This window comes from Heloderma suspectum, chromosome 1 (genome assembly GCF_057233095.1).
Source record: "Heloderma suspectum isolate Gila_16-S chromosome 1, 16-S_ref, whole genome shotgun sequence".
In the NCBI taxonomy this organism is placed as follows: Eukaryota; Metazoa; Chordata; class Lepidosauria; order Squamata; family Helodermatidae; genus Heloderma; species Heloderma suspectum.
The window spans coordinates 432,261,733-432,284,948 of NC_139458.1; the positions used below are offsets into that span (position 1 = coordinate 432,261,733).

At 46.9% G+C, this 23,216-nt stretch overlaps 1 protein-coding gene across 1 annotated transcript; it reads right to left on the minus strand.

Annotated features, from left to right (window-relative positions):
* Window positions 1–1,589: 1,589 nt before the first annotated feature.
* Window positions 1,590–6,008, minus strand: LOC146360315 (gallinacin-9-like). The gene is made up of 2 exons (XM_084829347.1): window positions 5,895–6,008; window positions 1,590–1,723 (listed from the first exon to the last, which is right to left on the minus strand). The coding sequence occupies exons 1-2, from the start codon at window positions 5,950–5,952 to the stop codon at window positions 1,590–1,592; spliced, it is 192 nt and encodes a 63-aa protein (XP_084685473.1). The 5' UTR covers window positions 5,953–6,008.
* Between the last annotated feature and the right edge of the window lie 17,208 nt (window positions 6,009–23,216).

Consider the following 23,216-nt stretch of genomic DNA (forward strand, 5'->3'; position numbering starts at 1 on the left):
ACTTTCGCCCAGTCTCGAATCTGCCATTTCGGCGGCAAGGTGATTGAGCGGGTGGTGGCAATGCAGTTGAAGACACACTTGGAAGAAGCTGATTATCTAGACCCATTTCAGTCAGGCTTCAGGCCTGGGCATGGGACAGAAATGGCCTTAGTCGCCTTGGTGGATGATATGAGGAGGGCTCTGGATAGGGGCGAATGCTCCTTCCTTGTTCTCCTTGACCTCTCAGCAGCTTTTGATACCATTGACAATGGTATCCTCCTAGACTGCCTGGAGGGGTTGGGCATTGGAGACACTGTATTGCGGTGGTTCCGGTCCTTCCTCTCTGGCAGGTACCAGAGGGTAGCACTGGGAGAGGAGGTTTTGGACCTGTGGCCACTCACTTGTGGGGTGCCACAGGGTTCCATCCTCTCCCTGATGCTATTTAACATCTATGTGAAGCCTCTGGGGGCTATCATCAGGAGGTTTGGGGTGCGGTGTCATCAGTATGTGGATGACACGCAGCTCTACTTCTCGTTCAAATCTTCACCAAGGTTGGCCGTAGAAACCCTGTCCAAATGTCTGGAGATGGTGAGTGGCTGGATGGAGAGAAATAAGCTGAAGCTGAAACCTGACAAGACTGAGGTACTTCTGGTGGGAGACAAGAGGAGGCTGGGGGATGTTGACCTGGTGTTGAATGGGGTACGGTTACCCTTGAAAGACCAGGTCCACAGCCTGGGGGTCATTTTAGACGCCCAGCTGTCCAGGGAGGCTCAGGTATCAGCTGTGAGCCGGACAGCGCTGTATCAACTCCATCTGATACGGCGGCTGCGCCCCTACCTTCCCAACCATCTGCTCCCATCGGTAGTACATGCCCTGGTCTTCTCTCATTTAGACTACTATAATAGGCTCTACATGAGGTTACTCTTGAAGACGTTTCAGAAGCTGCAGCTGGTACAGAACCCGGCGGCTCACCTGATTAAAGGCAGCTGCCGGCGTGATCACATCACTGCAGTGCTAAAGGAGTTGCACTGGTTACCAGTTGTTTTCCAGGCCAAATTCAAGGTGTTGGTTTTGACCTTTAAAACCCTATATGGTTCCGGCCCAGCCTACCTCAAGGAGCGCCTCCAGCAACACCAGATAGGCCGCTCCACAAGATCAGCCTCGGATGGCCTTCTCTCTGTCCCATCAGCCTGGACAGCTAGACCAGTGAGGACGAGGGAGAGGGCCTTTTCTGTGGTGGCCCCCACTCTGTGGAACTCCCTCCCTAGGGAACTCTGCCATGCCCCCTCTTTAATGAGCTTCCTCCATGCATTAAAAACATGATTGTTCAGGCAGGCATTTGGGGTGGGTTAGGGTATTTTAGAAAATGTTTCTATTGTAGAATTTTATTGTTTTAAACTGTTTTACTGTATGCTTGTGTATTGCCCAGACAGGCTGGATGACCAGCCAGATGGGCGATTAATAAATTTAATAAATAAATAATAAATACTGGGGGGGAAACCAAGCCATAACCTTTATAATATATCCTCTCCTATTGGTGAATCTAAAACTACTTCCCAATTAATTTGAACCACTGCATTTGTGTGGAGAGTCATATACAGAACATTGCCTTACCATTTACAGCAGTGCAACGTTCCTGTCTGGCAGGTCCCTACATTCTGAGAAGGAGGCCTGCATTCCGGAAACTGGCAGGAGCCCCCAGAACTACGACACACCGCTGTATCCGGGACCATTTGGGCATTTCCTGCATGATACAAGAAAGAAAGAAAAGAAAGAAAGAAAGAAAGAAAGAAAGAAAGAAAGGGAAAGATGAATACATCTGTGAGGATGGTTTCTGAGGAAAGGTGAAGAACAAAAGTACATATGACTGAGTGAAATTACCAGTTGCAACAAATTATAAGTGGATTTGCAGTTCAGCTAAAATGTAAGCAGAAGGATGAACAGGACAAAATAGGAACTAGAGGAAAGTGAATCCCCCCCCACTTGCCCAAAAATAAATAAATATGTTATCATTTTTGTCATCTTAAGGGAGCTCACACCCAGAGCTGAACAAAGTTCTTGGAAAATCTACTCGGATGAACTCAGAAGTGAGCCAGCTTTGGCAGGTAATTTTTCCAAACCAATCCAAGGGTAACCATTACATCAAATGGGGATGGAGTAAAGGGGTAGAGGGACAGAAGGTAAGGTAGGCAGTAAGAAGCCTTCCCCCACCACCATAGGTCCTCCACAGGGGATTGACTCCTCCCTACCCCACCCACCCACAGTTTTCTTCCCGTGGAGGGGTTTAATTTCCCCCTTTTAAATGTGATGGAGAGTCATCACTCCATTATATGAAATAGGGGGAAATCCAAAGGCCAGTGAAGATAGCATTTCTTCTTCCACTCAGATTTTGACCCCAAGGGGAGGAAAATTCTGGGGCTTGAAAAGCTCCCCTCACCTTTGAGGAGAGCTCTGGCAAGCCCCCAAAGTTATTTTCTGAATGTTGCTTGAGAGAACTTCACCACCACCTGTACTTGCAAAAATATAAGGCTGCTATTTAGTTAGTTAGTTAGTTAGTTAGTTAGTTAGTTAGTTAGTTAGTTGCGGGGGGGGGGATCACTGAGGAAAAATGTTTAACCATTTCCTCCCATGCTATTTCTCCAGCCAGTGTTTAGCTTAATCTCAGACCTATTCGCAAGTCTAGAAACCAACACATTTCACCTTAAGGAGCATGGCAAGAAATAAAGATTGTGCTTAGAAGCCCATCATGTGGAAAGCCCAGAAATCATCTAGGCATACAGAGATGAGAAATAACCACTACAACTATAATGTGGATGAGAAGCCTGAAAAAAGGAGAGAGGGAGGCAGGAAGGGTGAAGCAAAAGAAATAGCCTCATATTTCATGGATAATAAGACTAATAATGGCTACTAGTCCTGATGGCTACATGCTACCTCCAGTATCAGAGGCAGGAAGCCTATGCACACCAGTTGCTGGGGAACATAGGGGTGGGGGTGCTGTTGCACTCATATCCTGCTTGGGCAGCTGGTCGGCCACTGTGTGGACAGAATGCTGGACTAGAAGGACCCTTGGTCTGATCCAGCATGGCTTTTGTTACATTCTTACGTGAGCCTCAATGTCTCTTCCCATGCTGGATAGCATGTAGCCATCAGAACTAGTGGCCATTGATAGTCTTATTCTCCATGAGTTTGCCCAACCCCCTTTTAAAGCCATCGAAATTGGTGGCCATCACTACACCTTGTGGAAGTGAATACCATAGTTTAACTATGATCTGTATGAAGAAGGACTTCCTTTTGTCTGTCCTGAACCTCCCACCAATCAGCTTCATGAGATGACCACTGATTCTCCTATTCCGAGAGAGGGCGAAAAATATCCCCCTACTTGGCTACCCACCAGCCCACAGGCTGTATTTTTAGCCACACATCTAGACACATTATCACTATTTGGTGGTCAATTTGCTATTAAAATGGAGTATATTCGTAGTTTGTAGGTTCTAGGTTCGTAGTTTGGGGGTGCTCTTGGATCCAGAACTGTCACTTGAGGCACAGGTGAACTCAGTGGCATGGAGCACTTTTTATCAGCTTAGGCTGGTATACCAACTACGCCCTTATCTGGACAGAGATAGCCTAGCTACAGTTATCCATGCTCTGATAACTTCTCGTCTGGATTACTGCAATGCGTTATACGTGGGGCTGCCTTTGAAAACGGTCCGGAAACTTCAGCTGGTCCAAAATAGGGCAGCAAGATTGTTAACAGGGACTGGCCTGCGAGCTCATATTACGCCAGGACTTTTCCAGCTGCACTGGCTGCCAGTCCATTTCCGGGCCCGATTCAAAGTGCTGGTGTTAACATTCAAAGCCCTTAACGGCTTGGGGCCAGGTTACCTGAAGGATCGCCTCCTCCCATATGTGCCTGCCCGGACCTTAAGGTCATCAGCAGCGGCCCTTCTCCATGAGCCCCTGCCAAAGGAAGTGAGGCAGGTGGCTACTAGGAGGAGGGCTTTTTCTGCTGTGGCACCTCGGCTCTGGAATGAGCTCCCTAGTGAGGTTTGCCTGGCGCCTACATTGTATTCCTTTCGGCGCCAGGTGAAGACCTTTTTATTTTCCCAGGCATTTTAGCATTTTAGCTTTCTAAATTTTTATCTTTGCTGTTTTAAATCTGTATTTTAAACTCCTGTACTGCTGCTAGGTTTTATTGTGGTTGTATTGTTATATTGTGGTTTTAATGTTCTATATATTTTAAATTGTTTTACTGTGTGTTGTTTGGTTTTAATTTTTGTGAACCGCCCAGAGAGCTTCGGCTATTGGGCGGTATTGAAATGAAATGAATAAATAAATAAATAAATAAATAAATATAACACACCTAATGAAATATGCAAAACCAACACATTTGTGTCATAAACGAGAAGGAAAAAGGGGGTAATGCTGTTATATTGTATATCAGTTACTATTGTAAGTAATTAACTGTGTGATAGAATCAATAGTTGTAGGTCTCACTAGTGTATTGTATGGTGTGAGCTTACATAAGCAAAGCCTCTTTCATTAGACACATGAAGTGGACCAAGCAGGTAGTATTTTTTTTATGGTGTCACTCCTCTGATTATTATAATTGGCCTGTTAATATAGTTTTGCTTAAGCAGGCAAGTTATGGAAGATCAGATCTATAACAAAAAGGGCTCGTTCTTCCTTAATGCCTGGAAATCTCTCTTTATTCTTTAGAACGTTGGACTCATCAGAATTTGATCGAAGGAGAAAGAGACAGTTTAACGGTGCATGCACAGACATGTATCATTTTAGTGGTGAATGTGCTGTGGAAGCATTCTAAACATATTTAGGGCAGATCTAATATATTCTCCTCTGAACTGAGCTCAGGGAACACCTGAGCAGGCTGATTAGGGAACAAAAAAATACACCCTCAAACCTGAAGTGCAGAATAAATATTTGATCAGATAAACATGCAAGGTACTTGGAAGTAGCTGGAAATATGCAGTCCATGTAAACCATGGGAAGAAAGGTGACGTGCCTAGGGATGCGGGAGAAATCCTCCACGGACCTCAGTGAGGCTGGATTCAAAAGAATCCGGCCCCCCGGAGTCCGTGGAGGATCGGAAGACTTACCTCCGCTTCCACGAGGAATCCTCACTGGCTGGATCCTCCCTGCCGGCTGGCTGGCTCCGAAATGCCAGTGATACGGCCGCCATTTCCGTATCGCTGGCGGGCTGGATTGACTGTGGCCACAAATGGCGTCCGGGACACCATTTGCATCCGTGCTTTTAATTAACGCGATAGGCTATGCAAATAGGGATGTCCCTGCTTTTATGTGATAGGCTACGCAGATATTTGGAAGTGAAAATCAGCATTCATTCAGAGGTAGCATGTGAATTATTTGAGGAGTGACGGTGAGGGGAAGCAGATTATATCATACAGAAGACCCCCCCCCTTTGCTGGTATGCACCTAAAAACAGTTTGAATTTGGGGAGGGTCAGACAGAGAGCAGGAAATATACCTGGAGGTAGCTAACAAAAAATCAGCTTAGCAATGGTATGTGTATGCGTGTCTGGGGGAAATTTGATGCAGGACCAGTAATTGTGCTGCCAGCTTATGGAAGCAGCTGGCTTCCAATATACTCTGCTTGGTAAAGAAACATATTACAAAGATGTTGTCAGTCTCCAGGGCCCTCACATTATGAGGAAATAGATTCCTGTGCCCAGTCCATGCCTGATATTTTGTTCTCACAAGGGAATTGGAGAGAGAATGCCACACTCTTTTGGTTAACTGTGCATTGAAACTCCCACAACTTTCCCTGGCTACTGCTAAACAATTCAAATAAAAAATCACCACAGAACATTGCAAGGAGAAAATTAGTGTCTGCTCTATTTGTCTTCTAGACCTTTTGGTTCAATTTAGTTATCTTCTTACCTGGAACAGCCTGGTAGGAAAGCAAGAAGAGGGCAAAGAGTAAGAGAAGGGCTCTCATGGCTGAAGATCTGTGCAGTCCTTACTAGAGAGAGGAGTCTGGAATCCAGGACAAGTAGGAACCAGCAATGGAGAGTGGGATATTTATGTGGTTGGTGGGGAACAAAAGAGTCAAAGGTGATTTTAATAACTGTTCAATTCATAAAGCAGGTTAATTCCCCACCCACCATCCACCCAAATACAGGCCAAATGCCACAGATTTATGAGGTATACAAGCTCATTACGCAACTCTTCTTTTTGGCTTCATGAAGCATCCAAAGTCTCACTGTTATTTAACTTTTTTGTTTCTTTTTCCAGCTTCTGGTGGGTTGTTCCCCCCAAGACCTCAGGATTGGAGAGGAAAGGAGGAGTATTGGCTCTCTGACTAAGCATTCAGTTAGGAAGAGAATGCAACTCTGGCATTCTCTTCCTAACAGAACAAGCAAGGCTCAAAGGTCATTCCTTCCCTCATCATTTGGTGCTCAAAGATATACTGCTTTTGTAGATCAGGTTCCATTTAGTAATGACTAACAGGCTATCATGACTGAGAGCCACATCTCGACACGAATGCGTCTAATGGAAGCTGTCTACTTTAAAAATCGAAAAGGAGCCAGCCAGCAATGTATGGGGGCCTATGAGATATTTCACAGCCACCCTACCCCGATTGCCCCCACACACTTCTTGCCAAAGAGCAGCAAGAGAGCTTTTATGGGGCTTCTGATAGGGTATCATATGATACTGGTGGGATATATTCAGCTTTGTCAGCAACCTTGTATGGCCCTTTAGTAGAGGCATCCATTTATTTATATTTATGAAGACATGTCTAAACCCTAACAAGGGTATTGAAACAACAACCACAGAACTGATTCAAAATGGAATATTAAAACCAAGAAGAGCAGAGTTAAAACCTTTGATCTCTTGGTAAAAGAACCATTGAAAATGAGGCAGAATTAGGGGTGTACGAAACCAACTTACCGTTCCATTCTGGGCATCCGCGGGGTGGGGGAAGGCGAACCGTCCCTCCCCTCGGAATCCTGCCTGGCCAGCTCCGCTCCGCGGTGAGTTTGCGGAGCCGCCAGCCAGACTTCCATCCACTGCCAGGCTCCGGCTGCAAATGGCTGCCGGCGTAGGGGACACCATTTGTGTCCCTGCTCTTTTCGGTGGTAGGCTATGTAAATATTTATGTAGCCTATCACGGCAAAGAGCAGGGACGCAAATGGGATCCCCTATGCCAGATGCCATTTGCAGCCGCGGTCTGGGGCAGCAGACGGACAGCAGCAATGGACAGACCCAGACTGGCCAGCAGCAGGTAGGGTCCATCCAGGGAGGATTTCGGGGGGTGGCGGGGGGGGGAGTAGGCTGTTCCACCATGGACTCTGGGGGGCTGGATTCTAAAGAATCCGGCCTCATTGGAGTCCATGGTGGATTTCTCCACCATCCCTAGGCAGAATAGAACTGCTTTCGTAGCCCACCTAAATGGCAAAAGGCCCTGTCTACATTCCAACCACCTGAACCTGTTTGGATGGTGGGACATCAAAAGGGCCTCTAAAAGGATTGTATCCCACTAGCAGGTTGATATCTTTTGATATGGAGCAGTTTATACATCCTATAAAAGTACATAAATAGGCAGTCGTTCAGATATCCTGTCCCTAAGCCATTTGGGGCTTTAACTACATTGAGTTGGACTGGACGCAAGTTATAAGCCAGCGGAATTGATATAAAATCGGTATAAAACAGACTGAAAAATGTAGAGCAGAAAGCAGTTTCGTAGCTGCATTCATCAGATGTGTGTTTTTTAAAAAGATAAATCTGGACTGAGAAACTTGTCACCCAGTATGCTGAATGCCTTCTCCAGCATCGTATAATGGCCCACAGGATGGGCCAAAGGCCATCAAATGGGTTGTTGGTGGGTTGTTCCCACAAAAGACTTGGGACTGACTTGGGATTGGAGGGAAAAGGTTGGGGGGGTGCTAAATAAAAGAGAACATTTTATTCTAGACATTGTAACTGTTTAACTTTGTTGATAAACAGCAGGAACATTGTGAGGAAAGAGGTCAGTAAAATCCCACAATCCAGGCATTCACAAATACTCTCTCCGTGTGTGTGTGTGTGTGTGTGTATGAAGAAACTACAAATTTATTTCATTTCAATCCCATATTTTGATGAAGGAGCCACAGCGAAGAGAATATAAAACTTATTTTTACACAGATTTCAATCAGTCCTAGATATTAGCCTAGTAGTCACCATCTAATTTACAGCAAAGGACACATAGGGGAAGTTGTCGTCGTTTTTATTTTATAGAGGAGGAGATATAAAATCTCCTCCTCTATAAAATCTCTAGAGGAGATTTTATAAATCGTTGACCCTAACAAGGATGCTTGAGGTGACACACACAAACAAAACATTAAAAGCAAACCCAGAATAAAAAACACCACTATCTGAAAGCCAGAAGAGTGGAATAAGAATATTTCATTTCAAAATAAAAACCATTAAGATCATATGGACAGGGATAGCTTGACCACGGTGGTACAGGCATTAGTAACCTCAAGGCTGGATTACTGCAATGCAATCTATGTGGGGCTTCCCTAGAGGATGCTCTGGAAGCCGGAGCTAGTGCAGGATGTAGCAGCTCGGCTGTTATCAGGAGCTGCCCCTTTTCAGCATAGGGATGTACGAAAGTCACTTACTTTTTCGCGGATCTGATTTGCACCGGCCCCCCACCCCCGCCGGGATGGGACTTACCGTGGCCAAATGTCCCTCTTGGTAGCGGGTCCCGGCGGCGTTTCGGCGGCATTTCGGCAGGGGTGGGGGCGGCGGCCGGTCTCCCAACTGGCTGCCTCCGCTGCCATTACAAAATAAAAAAGTAAAGTTAAAAAAACACACACGCACACCCGTGATAGGCTACGTGACGATTTACGTAGCCTATCACAGCTAGATTTCCAAACTCAGCCATGATGGGCTATGTAAATCGTTACGTAGCCTATCACGGGTGACTTTGAAAAAAAAAAAAAGCGCGTACACAAAAAGCGCCTATCACGGGGTTTTGTGTTTTGTTTTGTTTTTACTTTACTTTCTTATTCCGCAGCCGGGTAACGGGGCGCTCCTCCCCGGCCTGAATTTCGGCCTGGCGAGGCAGGGTGCCTCCCCCCCCTCACCTGAACTTCGGGGGGAGAACTGAAGCGCCTCCCCCCCACCGTGACACAAGCTTCGAGAACAGGTAAGGGACTTTTGTCCATCCCTAGTAGTACATGCCCCGGTCTCCTCTCATTTAGACTACTGTAATGCGCTCTACGTGGGGTTACCCTTGAAGATGGTTCGGAAGCTGCAGCTGGTTCAGAACATGGCGGCTCGCCTGATTATAGGCAGCCGCCGGTGAGATCACATCACTCCAGTACTGAAGGAGTTGCACTGGTTACCAGTTGTTTTCTGGGCCAAATTCAAGGTGTTGGTTTTGAACTTTAAAACCCTATATGGTTCCAGCCCAGCCTATCTTAAGGAGCACCTCCAGCAACACCAGACAGGCCAGTTAAGAAGATCAGCCTCGGATGGCCTTCTCTCTGTCCCATCAGCCAGGACAGCTAGGCTGGTGAGGACGGGGGAGAGGGGCTTCTCTGTGGTAGCCCCCACTCTGTGGAACTCCCTCCCTAGGGACCTCCGCCATGCCCCCTCTTTAATGAGCTTCCGCCACGCATTAAAAAAGTGGTTGTTCAGGCAGGCATTCGGGGTGGGTTAGGGTATGCTTTATGATGTTTTTAATGTAGAATTTTATTGTTTAAACTGTTTTGTTGTACATTGCCCAGAGTGGCTGGGTGACCAGCCAGATGGGCGATTAATAAATTTAATAAATAAATAAATAAATAAATAAATAAACAAACAAACAAACAAACAAACAAACTCCTTTGCTGAGGGAACTGCACTGCCTGCCTATTCGCTACCGGGCCGGGTTTAAGGATTTGGTACTAGTGTACAAAGCCCTAAACAACTTGGGACCAGGATACCTGAGAGAGCCCCTTCTCCCTTACCAACCTGCCTGGTCACTGAGGTCATCAGAAGGCTTGCTCTTGGTGGTTCCACGTGGACCTATGGCCTGGTTGGAGTCCACCAGGAAGAGAGCCTTCAGCATAGTGGCCCCCTTCCTGTGGAATTCCTTGCCTTTGGAGGTCTGTTCTTTTAAAATGTTTAATTGATTTAATTATGGGGTTTTATTCTTTTATCTTGTTGTTCACTGCTCCAAAATCTTTGATGTGGAGCTATATATAAATATTATTAAATAAATAAATAAATAAATAAGAATGGAATGAGAACATTTTTACTGCTTGCCTGATACTAAGCAGAGATGGAGACAGTCTAACTTGTATTTTGTATTCCCTGCATTCCCACCATCCTAACTTCTTTTACTAGTGGGACATATGGCAGGGCTTAAGAAGAGTCAACTATATGGGCAGGTTCATATGCAAGGAGTAAGTCTTTTGGACATCCTGGTCATAACCACCAGTTCCTTGAATTGAGCATGGAAAGAAATGGGAAGCCAGGGCAATTGAAATAAGACCAGTGGAATATGGTTTAGAAAATGTGCAACAGAAAGCAGTGCCTGGAGCATGTTGCACTAGGGATGTCTGTTGATGGGAAATATGGTTCTTTTTTTGTTTGAAATAATTCTGTGGTGTGTACAACTCAATTTGTGTTTGGAAGCCAAGCTGCAGGTGTTTCTCCAAACTCTGGGAACTTTTCTTGTGTATTTTTATTTTTGTAGGTTCTGCAATTTGTGCAAATTTCTCAGCAATTTGTGCAAATTTCTCAGCAATTTGTGCAAATTTCTCAGCAATTTGTGCAAATTCAGCTGAAATTTCTGAAACTTGTTCAGAAATTTGCAAAAATTGCAGACCCTGCCCCCCTGCCTCCAGTGCAGAATGCCCAAAAAATACATGAACTGGCCTGACTCATTGCAGACTGAATTGGGGGCCGCAGTGACAACTGGAATGAAGTCCAAGGGGCTGAACCTAGGAAAACGCATTGAAATCTCTTAAATGGAATTTTCTGACACCCCTATTTCCCACCATCTCCAGTTTCCAAGCACACTTCAAGACCAGCCCCACTTAGAGAGTTTTGTAGTAATATAAATGGAAAATGACTGAGGCATATGCCATTTTGGCCAGATCCATCTTCTCCAGAAAAGGGCCAAAAAGGCAATTCTGGCTAGAGTAGACTCCCAGCTGTCCATGGAGGCTCAGGTGTCAGCTGTGAGCTAGACAGTGCTGTACCAACTCCATCTGATACGGCGGTTGCACCCCTTCCTTCCGACCAGCTGCTCCCATTGGTAGTACATGCCCTGGTCTCCTCTCATCTAGACTACTGTAATGTGCTCTACGTGGGGTTACCCTTGAAGACAGTTTGGAAGCTGCAGCTGGTGTAGAGCATGGTGGCTCGCCTAATCAAAGGCAGCTGCCGGTGAGATCACATCACTCTGGTGCTGAAGGAGTTGCACTGGTTACCAGTTGTTTTCTAGGCCAAATTCAAGGTGTTGGTTTTGACCTTTAAAACCCTATGTTGTTCTAGCCCAGCCTATTTCAAGAAGCGCCTCCAGCAACACCAGACAGGCCACTTAACAAGGTCAGCCTCGGATGGCCTTCTCTCTGTCCCATCAGCCAGGACAGCTAGGCTGGTGAGGATGAGGGAGAAGGCTTTCTCTGTGGTGGTCCCCACTCTGTGGAACACCCTCCCTAGGAAACTCCGCCATGCCCCCTCTTTAATGAGCTTCCGCCACGCATTAAAAACATGGTTGTTCAGGCAGGCATTTGGGGTGGGTTAGGGTATTTTTAGAAATGCGATGTTTTAATGTGGAATTTTATTTTTTTAAACTATTATTGTTTTACATTGCCCAGAGTGACCAGGTGACTGGCCAGATGGGTGATTAAGAAATTTAATTAATAAATAAATACAATAAATAGAGTAGCGGCCTGAACACCCAGGAATAGGGGTGTATGAAACCCCGCTCACCTGGTTCCGCCAGTTCCGCAGGTGGGGGGAGGTGATCTGTTCCTCCCCCCGGAATCCTTGATGGGGGGGAGGTGATCCGTTCCTCCCCCCGGAATCCTGCATGGCCAGCTCCACTCTGCAGCCAGTAGGGATGTACAAAAGGCACTTACCTTTCACGGATTATGTTGATGGTGGGGGGGGGAGGCGCTCCTTCCCTCCCACCCCCCCGGAATCCTGGCCGGCTGGCTGTGCTCCGCAGGGATTCTGGGGAGTCCATGGACTTCTGCATGATTTTTTTTTTTACTTTCCTGAAATGTACGCATATACATTCATAGGAAAAATACGGAAGTTTCTGCTGAGGAAGCATTGAATGGAATGGGGGACAATATGCTAAATATTATGTACTAAGGTAAATTATGTAAACACTTACATAAATACTTATGTAATTATCAGCATATTTTTCTGCACAAAAAAAATCACATCTGTCTGTGGGTGGACGACGGAACAAAAGGCACCTGACAATCTATGAAACACAGACGGAGCAGATTTTGTACAGTAAAAATCCCTAAGTATGCGGGAGAATTTTTTATTTTCTGTTCGCATCTTAATGCAAATTTACCTAATTTTGCAGATTTGAACCACTTTGGGAACCAAAGCTCAGTCATCCTTTGAAATTCACCCTTCTCTGAATGTTGCAATTGAGTTCTCTAATCAGAAAAGGAACACAAAATAGTGCAAAATATTGAAAAGAACAGAAATATCCATTGTGTATTAGGACAATCACTTGCAAAGAAATGTGTATGTTAAGCAAAAATGCATGCCATAAATGCTTATGAATTTCCCTGTGGACTTTAAAAATATTGCAAACTTCAGGATGAACAGAAGTTAAGATATAGGAAAAATGTAGGGATGTACGAAAGTGACTTACCTTTCGTGGATTATGTTGATGATGGGGGGGAGGCGTTCCGTCCCTCCCCCCGGAATCCTGGCCGGGGGGGGAGGCGCTCCGTTCCTCCCCCCAGAATCCTCCAATGGCCAGCTGTTCTCCGTGGCAGCTCCGTAGAGCAGCCGGCGAGGCCCAGCCCGGCCAGGCCAGAGCCGTCCGCAGCCGGATAACCAGCCGCGGAGGGCCCTGGGTAAAAAAAATAAAAAAAACTGCGTATGCAAATGATGGCGGCTATGGCCACTGCCATTTGTCTTCCTTCTTTTTGGCCATCTTAATCTACGTAAATATTTACGTAGACTATGACAGCAAAAATAAAGGGGAACACAAATAGCATAGCAGGTGCTATTTGCGTCCCTTTTTCATTCACCGTTTTAGCCTACATAAAACTTTACTTAGGCTAAAACAGCTAATCAAAAGGGGATGCAAATAGCACCCGCTACGCTATTTGCATTCCCCTTTATTTTCACCATCGTAGTCTACGTAAATATTTATGTAGATTAAGATGGGAAAAAGAAGGAATGCAAATGGCGGTGGCCGTAGCCGCCGCCATTTGCGTACGCGGTTTTTTGAGTTTTTTTTACCCACCCAACCATGATAGGCTACGCAAAGATTTACATAGCCTATCATGTCTTTTTTTAAAAAAAACCTAGCCATGATAGGCTACGTAAATCTTTACGTAGCCTATCACATCTTTTTTTTTTTTTTTACACTAGCCTGGAAATGGCGGTGGCGGCAGCCGGTTGGAAGACTGGCTGCTGCCACCACCACAGCCGCTGCCGGAGCCGCCGCCAGATCCGCTGCCACCCGGAAGATACACCCCAAGTGAGTCTCATCCCAGGGGGATCCGCGGGGGGGTGGGAGGGTGGCAGGCCGTTCCTCCATGGAGTTTGGGGGGCCGAATGCACTGTCATTCAGCCTCACCGAGATCCATGGCGGAATTCTCTGACATCCCTAGAAAAATGAGAAATTGCGAGATACTGAAAGTGACAGATTTCTGTACCGCTAGGTGGAAGGGCTCCTTGGTGGCTGTTAGCCATGATAGCTAAGTAGAATTTTCTGCTTTAGCCTCAATTTTAAGGTGAAATGTTTTTACAGTAAGTGCATAGTGGCTACCTGGTGGCTAGGATGAGAAAGCTTAACGTTAGGTAGGAAGCAGAGAGGGAATTAGCAGCATTCTATGTGTATGGTTGCTGGGCAACCATATAAACCTCCGGAAGGATAGAAAATGAAGAGTTACTGGAGAAACTCTTGCCTTTTATTAATTTCTAGAATAGAGCAGGTAGGCCTGAGCCAGGTACTAGTAACAGCTTTAGAGTACAAGCATGTGCATGTTACTCCCATGTAAGTATTTTCAGGATTACATCTGTTGTTGTTGTTCAGTCGTTAAGTCATGTCCGACTCTTCGTGACCCCATGGACAATAGCACGCCAGGCCCTCCTGTCTTCCGCTCTCTCCCAGAGTGTGCTCAAGTCCATATTCATTGCATCGGTGATGCTATCTAGCCATCTCATCCTCTGCCGTCCCCTTCTCCTTTTGCCTTCAAGCTTTCCCAGCATCAGGGTCTTTTCCAGGGAGTTTTCTCTTCGCATTAGGTGGCCAAAATATTTGAGCTTCATCTTCAGTATCTGTCCTTCCAATAAGCACTCAGGGTTGATTTCCTTTAGGATTGACTGATTTGACCTCCTTGCAGTCCAAGGGACTCGTAAGAGTCTTCTCCAGCACCAGTTTGAAAGTATCGATTCTTCAGCGCTCAGCCTTCCTAATAGTCCAGCTCTCACAGCCATATGTTACTACTGGGAAAACCATAGCTTTGATTATACGGACCTTTGTCGGCAGGGTGATGTCTCTGCTTCTTACTATGCTGTCTAGGTTTGCCATAGCTTTCCTCCCAAGGAGCAGGCGTCTTTTAATTTCATGGCTACAGTCACCATCTGCAGTGATCTTGGAGCCCAAGAAAGTAAAATCTGTCAGTGCTTCCATTTCTTCCCCTTCTATATGCCACGAAGTGATGTGGTCAGATGCCATGATCTGTTATAAAAACAACAATGACACTCTACTTTAATTGGGCATAAGATACGATAATGTTTAATATGCTTGTGCATATACATAATGTTTCTGCCCAGTTCAAGTGCTGGCTTTGACTTATAAAGCCTTACACAGCTTGGGACCCAAACACCTGGCAGAGCACCTCTTCTGCTATGAACCTACCCATGAGTCCCATATACCATGATCATCATCTGAAGCCCTCCTCCAGGGGCCTCTTCCGAGGGAGATTCAGAGGATGGCAACAATGGAGAGTGCCTTCTCGGTGGTGGCCTCACCAATTGTGGAATGCTCTCCCCACTGAGGTCCACCTGGCACCAACATTCTCAGGTTAAGACTTTCTTCTACTCTGAGGGATTTGACAGCATATGAAAAGGTTTTAACTCATCTTGGGATTTTTATTGATGAGTGTTTTAAAATGATGTTATAAATGTTCTCTATCTTACATTTTATATTGTAATTGTAAGGTTTTGATCTGTTGTAAACTGCCCAGAGAGCTTTGGCTATTGGGCAGTATAGTGATGTGAATAACAACAACAACAACAACAACACATATTCCTGTATGTTATGTAATGATCAGATTTCTTTCTCACCCTTCATCCAAGGAAATCAGGGTAGGATACATAGGATTTTCCCATTGTATCTTCACAACACCCTGGGGGTAGGTTAGGCTGAAGGTAGCAAATGGCCCAAGCTCACCAGTAGCTTCATGGCTAAGTGAAGACGCAAACCCACGTCTTCCCAGTCGAAGTCCAACTCTCTAACGGCGGGCTTACAGAGACCTCAGTTTTGTAGTATATCTACCTCTTTTCTAAATATTGATTAAAATAAGCCCAAAATAAAGCCTCAACAAATGAAAGCCACACCATCCCCATGATTCCCATACGGTAGTGATGTATGAAAGTCACTTACCTGGTCCCGCAGCTTGCTTCGCGGTGGGGGGGAGGTGCTTCGGTTCTCCCCCGAAGTTCAGGCCGGGGGGGAAGGCACCCCGCCTCGCCCGGCCGAAATTCAGCCCGAGGGGGGGAGGCGCCCCGCCTCGCCCAGCCGAAATTCAGGCCGGGGAGAAGCGCCCCGTCTCCCCAGCAGCGAAATAAAAAAGTGAATGAAAAAAACACACACACCCGTGATAGGCTACGTAATGATTAACGTAGCCTATCACGGCTAGATTTCCAAAGTCAGCCATGATAGGCTACGTTAATCGTTACGTAGCCTATCATGGCTGACTTTGAAAAAAAAAAAAAGTGTGTACACAAATGGTGGCGCCCATGGGTGCCGCCATTTGCGTTCCTTATTTGGGCCCGGGTAGTCTATGTAAAGATTTACGTAGACTACTGCGAAAATAAGGGCAATGAGAGGGACATTCGAGGGAGGTAAGTCCCATCCCGGGGGGGGGGGGCGGGGGGGCGGAGAATTTCACCAACAATTTCGGGGAGCCGAATGCGTTGGCATTCAGCCTTCCCGAGACTCGTGGAGAAATTCACGGCCATCCCTACATACGGAAGAGACATCAACTGAAAAATGCAAGAATGCAGAAAGAAACCTGTCCTGGCTAGGGATGTACGAAAGGGACTTACCTTGTCCCGCAGCTTTTTTCACGGTGGGGGGGAGGTGCTTCACTTCTCCCCCCGAAGTTCATGCGAGGGGAGGTGTCTTCCCGCCTTGCCCGGCCGAAATTCAGGCCGGGGGGGAGGCTTCCCGCCTCGCCCGGCCGAAATTCAGGCCGGGGAGAAACGCCCCGTCGCCCCGGCCGCGAACTTCAAAAGAAAAGTTAAAAAAAAAAAAAAAGCCCCGTGATAGGCTACGTAACAATTTATGTAGCCTATCACGGCTAGATCTGCAAAGTCAGCTGTGATAGGCTACATTAATCGTCACGTAGCCTATCACGGGTGACTTTAAAAAAAAAAAGCGCGTACGCTAATGGTGGCCCACATAGGGAGCTGCCATTCACGTTCCTTATTTGGTCCCTGTAGTCTACATAAAGATTTACGTAGACTACGGCAAAAATAAGGGCAACACTATTTAATATTATATAGGGGGCAGGGGGGCGGGGGAGAATTTCTCCCTGAACTGTAGGAGGACCGAATGCATTGGCACTCGGCCCCCCGAAGTTTCGGGGAGAAATTCTCCCCCATCCCTAGTCCTGGCTTGCCTCTTAGAGAGTCAACACATAATGTCATTGGTATCCACCATGAATCAGTGTTAGCCTTTTTGGAATGGAGCTCTATCATCATTGTCATCATCATCATCATCATCTTCCTCATAACCTCAAAGGTGCCTAACATTTCTTAGATGCTATAGAAGAAGTTAAGAACAACAACAGCAGCCAGGGGAAATGCTAGGTACCAAAAACATCCCGGACTCAAGCCCACTGGACAAAAAAATTGCACAAAGTTGCATATGCTAATTTACATATGCAAATATATGGACATAATTAGAACAATAGCTATAATTTAAACTTTATAGAAGGCAAGCTAATTAACTGTCATGTTCTTCATCCTCCCCCTTGGCAATCAACACACTCCAGGATACCAGGCTTCAGGCTCACTACTTTATTAGTTAGCGACCAGATTTCTTACAAATGCAAATTCTAGGAAACTCTCAGGCTACAAAGGAAACAGCTACTCCACACAATTATGAATATCAATAGAGAAGCCAAGGTGGAATTTAGAGAAGTTGCCAGCAGTTTGAACAAGAGCTTCTCGGCCAGACTAGCTTAGGGGGGATGCCCCTACCTTACTAGAGATGGGGGAGAATTTCTCCCCGAAACTTTTGAACAACAAATGAAGGTTGTTCAGGGAGAACTTCTCCGCCCCCCCGCCCCCCGCCCCCCCCCCCGGGATGGGACTTACCTTTCACGAATGTCCCTCCTGGCGGCGGGTCCCGGCGGCGGTTCGGCAGGTCTTCGTCAGGGGCGGGGGCGGCAGCCAGTCTTTCGACCGGCTGCTGCCGCCGCCCCCATTACAAGCAAAGTAAAAAAAAAAAAAAAACGCCCCTGTGATAGGCTACGTAACGATTAACGTAGCCTATCACGGCTAGATTTGCAAAGTCAGCCATGATAGGCTACGTTAATCGTCACGTAGCCTATCACGGGTGACTTTAAACAACAACAAAAAAGCGCGTATGGCTAATGGCGGCCCCCATAGGGAGCCACCATTCGCGTTCCTTATTTGGTCCCTGTAGTCCCTAAAAAAAAGATTTACGTAGACTACGGCGAAAATAAGGGCAACGCAAATAGCGTGGTTTTTTTTCCGAAGTCACCCGTGATAGGCTACGTGATGATTTACGTAGCCTATCACGGCTGACTTTGGAAATCTAGCCGTGATAGGCTACGTTAATCGTTACGTAGCCTATCACAGGGGCGTGGGTTTTTTTTAAGTTCGCGGCCGGGGAGACGGGCCGGCCTGAATTTCGGCCGGGTGAGGAGGGAAGCCTCCCCCCCCGGCCTGAACTTTGGGGGGAGCATTGAAGCGCCTAACCGCGAAGCAAGCTGCGAGACCAGGTAAGTGACTTTCGTGCACCCCTATACCTTACAGGGGCTCCCTCCTACGTTGGCTTTCACACATAGCCAACCTAGTGGTGGAGCGTCTGAGCTCTGCCTCTAACTTTCCCTGCTTCACTCTGTGGCAGACCGTCGCATCCCTCAAGTCACACCCCTCACTCTCCTCTTCCCCCAAAACCTGGGTTCTCATGGAGGAGGAAAGGGGGTCCCTTCAGGCTGATCCATCTGTGCACCAAGGTTTTGGGAATAAGGCTATGCCATACCTGAGCTCATTAGAGAGGGATCCTCTCCCTGTTCTGACTGTTCCCATTCTGAATCTGAGCTGCTAGATATGTCCCTATGCTCAGATTCATTCCTGACATTAACCTCCTGTTTGCTTTCAGGACAGAACTGTGCAATCTCCCAAATTGTCCTTGCTTAAAACTTACCCTCCATGCAGCCACACTTTCAGTTGCTCTTTCCAGGCCCAAATCCAGATGGGGAGGATGGAGTGCCTGGGACCAGCAAAGAGCTATATGGTACCTTAAACATTTACTGAATAACCGCAAAATGAACATTGCACACTGACAAGGGAGAGTGTGGGAATGCACTGTAGACTATAATAACCCCTGCTTTCAGGTTGCAAACTTACACCATTACTAGGGAGTCATGTATAGGGAGATTTGCTTCTGAGTAAATCCTCACTCACTCTTCCTTCCCCACATCACCAACAAACACAACAGCACAGGACAGAGACCTCAGGACTAGGAGATGTTGCTTTGTTTCTCCTGGTCCCTGGACCAGCTGAGGAGGCAGAGAGAGCCACCACCAGAGGCAGTTCCTTGTTTCATTTCAAGTACTTTGTTTTAGTAGTTTATGGGATTCTCGAACACATTGTGGTTTTGCAGTTCCTGGGTTCTAACTTCTAGAAATCCTAAAATCTACACCAGATGTTGCAATATTCAGTTGTTAGCAACCTCATCATCAAACAACTTTTAAAGTACCAAAATGCACAGTTGGATACCAACCAACATTCCTAATAAAGTCTTTGCCCAACTGTGGATTTGGGGTTTTCATTTCTCAAGGACTAGCGTGGCTACCTTTGTTTTTGGTTGTTTGTTATTTAAATTACCAAAGTGATCAATCCCCAGGTTTCTGTCTGGAGCCAGGTGTTGGATATATTCAGGATGCATAAGGTAGGTTGCAGTTCTGAGCACATTAACTGAAGAGTAAGACTCCAGTTCTACATACACTTACCTGGGAGTAAATTCCATTGAGCTCAGGATGACTTACTTCTGAGTACACATGCTTAGGATTACACAGTAAGTGTGACGCAATCCTGAACATATTTCTGCATCCACATATAGGGAAGCTCTCTGTACACTCCATTGTTTCCCTACTCTGCATAATTTCCTATACCATCTCAGCTACCTTTTCCTACTCCTCAGGTCTCTAAGGCAATATCTAGGGCTGCCCCCCCACGACATTTTGCTGCCTGAGGCAGAGCAGCAAATGGTGACTCCCTCCCTCCCTGCCCCCAATGTCAGTCAAGGTGCATAATGTGAAATATGGATTTCAATTTACCCAGAACCAGTCAGCTGATAATGCTGAGAGGTTTGGGATCTTATGAGGTGTAGACAGGATGCACGCACACACCAATATAGATGAAAGAAAAGGAGATTTATTGAAATAAAAGAAAGAAGCAAAAGTCGAACCTCCTCAGAGAGTTGCACGTTCTCTGAGGCTAAAGAGGTTACACGCCTCTCAGGTACAAGCTTAACACAAAACAAGTATCAAGAAGCAGCACACTTCTTGGTCAAACCTAAGTTATGCAAATGTAGGGTTGTATGGACTGTGTAAAATCCGCTCCGTCTGTGTTTTGCAGATTGTCAGGTGCTTTTTGTTCCATCATCCGCCCGCAGACAGATGCAAATATTTTTTCGTCATGTGGAAAAATATGGAAATAATTACGTATTTACATAATTTACCCCAGTACGTAACATTTAGTGTATTGTCCCCTATTCCATTCTACGTTGCCTCAGCAGAAACATACATATTTTTCTATGGATTTATATGCGTAAATTTCGGGAAAGTAAAAAAAATCTTCCGAAAGTCCACAGACTCCGCAGGGCCTGAGGGCAGCAGATTCCGCAGCGGATTCCACAGGCCGGATTCTTAGAAATCCGAGCTCATTTTAATCCGTCTCGAATTTCTCCAGCATCCCTATGCAAATGTGGTGCATTAAATGATGGCGGGAGCAATCTTATGGCCACTAGGTAGTGGCTAGACAGCCATAGAATATGTTGTTTTCTGAGAACCGACCTCAGAGCCCAGGCTCTGAGGTTGGTTCCCGGAAAACCAACTCCCCCAGCTTCCGTGCTGCCTCAGAGGCAATGCGGAACAGCCCCGTCCTCCATGCTCACAAGAGGAGTATGGAGCAGCCAAAAAGGGGCATGTCTGGGGGCGTTCTGGGGCGGGGAGGGTGGAAATGCCTGTATGACACATCCTATGTGTCATACAGCAGACTCCTCCCCCGTGCAGCCCTTTGCAGCTAGACAGCTACAATTGGCTGTCTAGCTGAAAATACAGGGCAGGAGAGAGAATGATCCCCCCTGTGCTTCCCCTCCTCTGCTTTGGATAGGTGGTCTCCTCTGAGTTTGGAGGTGGATGGCTATCTGGATAGGATTGCACCCTAAACATATAGTTAGCCCCTGTTTGTTGCACAGTTCCAGATTTGTATACATGGCGCAACTGGCCCACTGAGGCAACAACGATACAGTGTCAGCCAGGCCTATGCCTAAGCCTGCTATCATGTATCCAAACGCAAACAGTAAGTATGACAAAACAAAGATAACTGTGCTTTATCTAAGCTGCAGACAGTAAAATCCTTTCCCTGAAATCTACCCAACACATCCTCACCACATGCTATCAGGTACTTGGCCAGAGCACTTAATACGTTTCCCATCAATCGAGGGTACTGTTGGTATGTGCACATACAAATGATCCAGATGCAACCATGCTTCTCCTGAACAATGGAGAGCTGGGCGGGGGGGGGGGGGCTATACCCTTTTCCCTCCATTGGGGTCTTTGTTGATAATACATCATGTTCCCAATTTCCAGGGTTGATGGCTGTTGAAGATAGACTGGCACCTCCTTCCGACTCCCAAACATTTCTCAAGGTTGTTTCTGTGATCATAACATGCTGTCCCCTCTTTTATTGACCCATTTCCATCTTCTGTAACTGAGACTTTGGTAGGGATGGACGAAAGTCACTTACCTGTCCTCGAAGCTTTTTGCGGTGGGGGGGAGGCACTTCGCTGCTCCCCCCACGAAGTTCAGGCCAGGGGGGGAGGCTTCCCACCTCGCCCGGCCGAAATTCAGGCCGGGTGGGAGGCTTCCCGCCTCACCCGGCCGAAATTCAGGCCGGGGAGGAGGCGCCTCGCCTCGTCCGGCCGCGAACTAAAAAGTTTAAAAAAAAAAAAAAAAACGCCCCGTGATAGGCTACGTGATGATTAACGTAGCCTATCATGGCTAGATCTGCAAAGTCAGCCGTGATAGGCTACGTTAATCGTCACGTAGCCTATCACAGGAGACTTTAAAAAAAAAAAAAGTGCGTATGCAAATGGCAGCCCCCATAGGGAGCCGCCATTCGCGTTCCTTATTTGGTCGCTGTAGTCTACGTAAATCTTTACGTAGACTACGGCGAAAATAAGGGCAACGCAAATAGCATTGCCCTTATTTTCGCCGTAGTCTACGTAAATCTTTACGTAGACTACAGCGACCAAATAAGGAATGGGAATGGCGGCTCCCTATGGGGGCCGCCATTATCCGTACACGCTTTTTTTTTTTTTTTAAGTCACCTGTGATAGGCTACGTGACGATTTACGTAGCCTATCACGGCTGACTTTGCAAATCTAGCCGTGATAGGCTACGTTAATCATCACGTAGCCTATCACGGGGGCGTTTTTTTTTTCTTTTCTTGTAATGGCAGCGTTAGTAGCCGGTCGAAAGACCGGCTGCCGCTCCCACCCTGGACGAACACCCGCCGAACCGCCGGCTGGACCCGCCGCCGGGAGGGACATTCGCCAAAGGTAAGTCCCGTCCCGGGGGGAGTGCGGGGGGCGGGGGGGCGGAGAATTTCTCCCTGAAACTTGTTCGGGGGGCCGAACACGTTGGCGCTCGGCCCCCTGAAGTTTCGGGTAGAAATTCCCCGCCAACCCTAGACTTTGGCAATCTTCAGCATATTTGCTGCCACTTGGGGGCAAGGTGATTGAGCAGGTGGTGGCGGTGCAGTTGAAGGCACACTTGGAAGAAACTGATTATCTAGATCCATTTCAGTCGGGCTTCAGGCCTGGGCATGGGACAGAAAAGGCCTTGGTCGCCTTGGTAGATGATATGAGGAGGGTTCTGGATAGGGGTGAATGCTCCTTCCTTGTTCTCCTCGACCTTTCAGCGGCTTTTGATACCGTTGACCCCGGTATCCTCCTGGACCGCCTGGAGGGGTTGGCCATTGGAGACACCGTATTGCGGTGGTTCCGGTCCTTTCTCTCCGGCAGGTACCAGAGGCTAGCACTGGGAGAGGAGGTTTCGGACCCGTGGCCACTTACTTGTGGGCTGCCACAGGGTTCCATCCTCTCCCTGTTGCTATTTAACATCAATGTGAAGCCACTGGGGGCTATCATCAGGAGGTTTGGGTTGCAGTGTCATCAATATGCAGATGACACGCAGCTCTACCTCTCATTCAAATCTTCACCAAGGTTGGCCGTAGAATCCCTGTCCAAATGTCTGGAGACGGTGAGTGGCTGGATGGGGAGGAATAAGCTGAAGCTGACCCTGACAA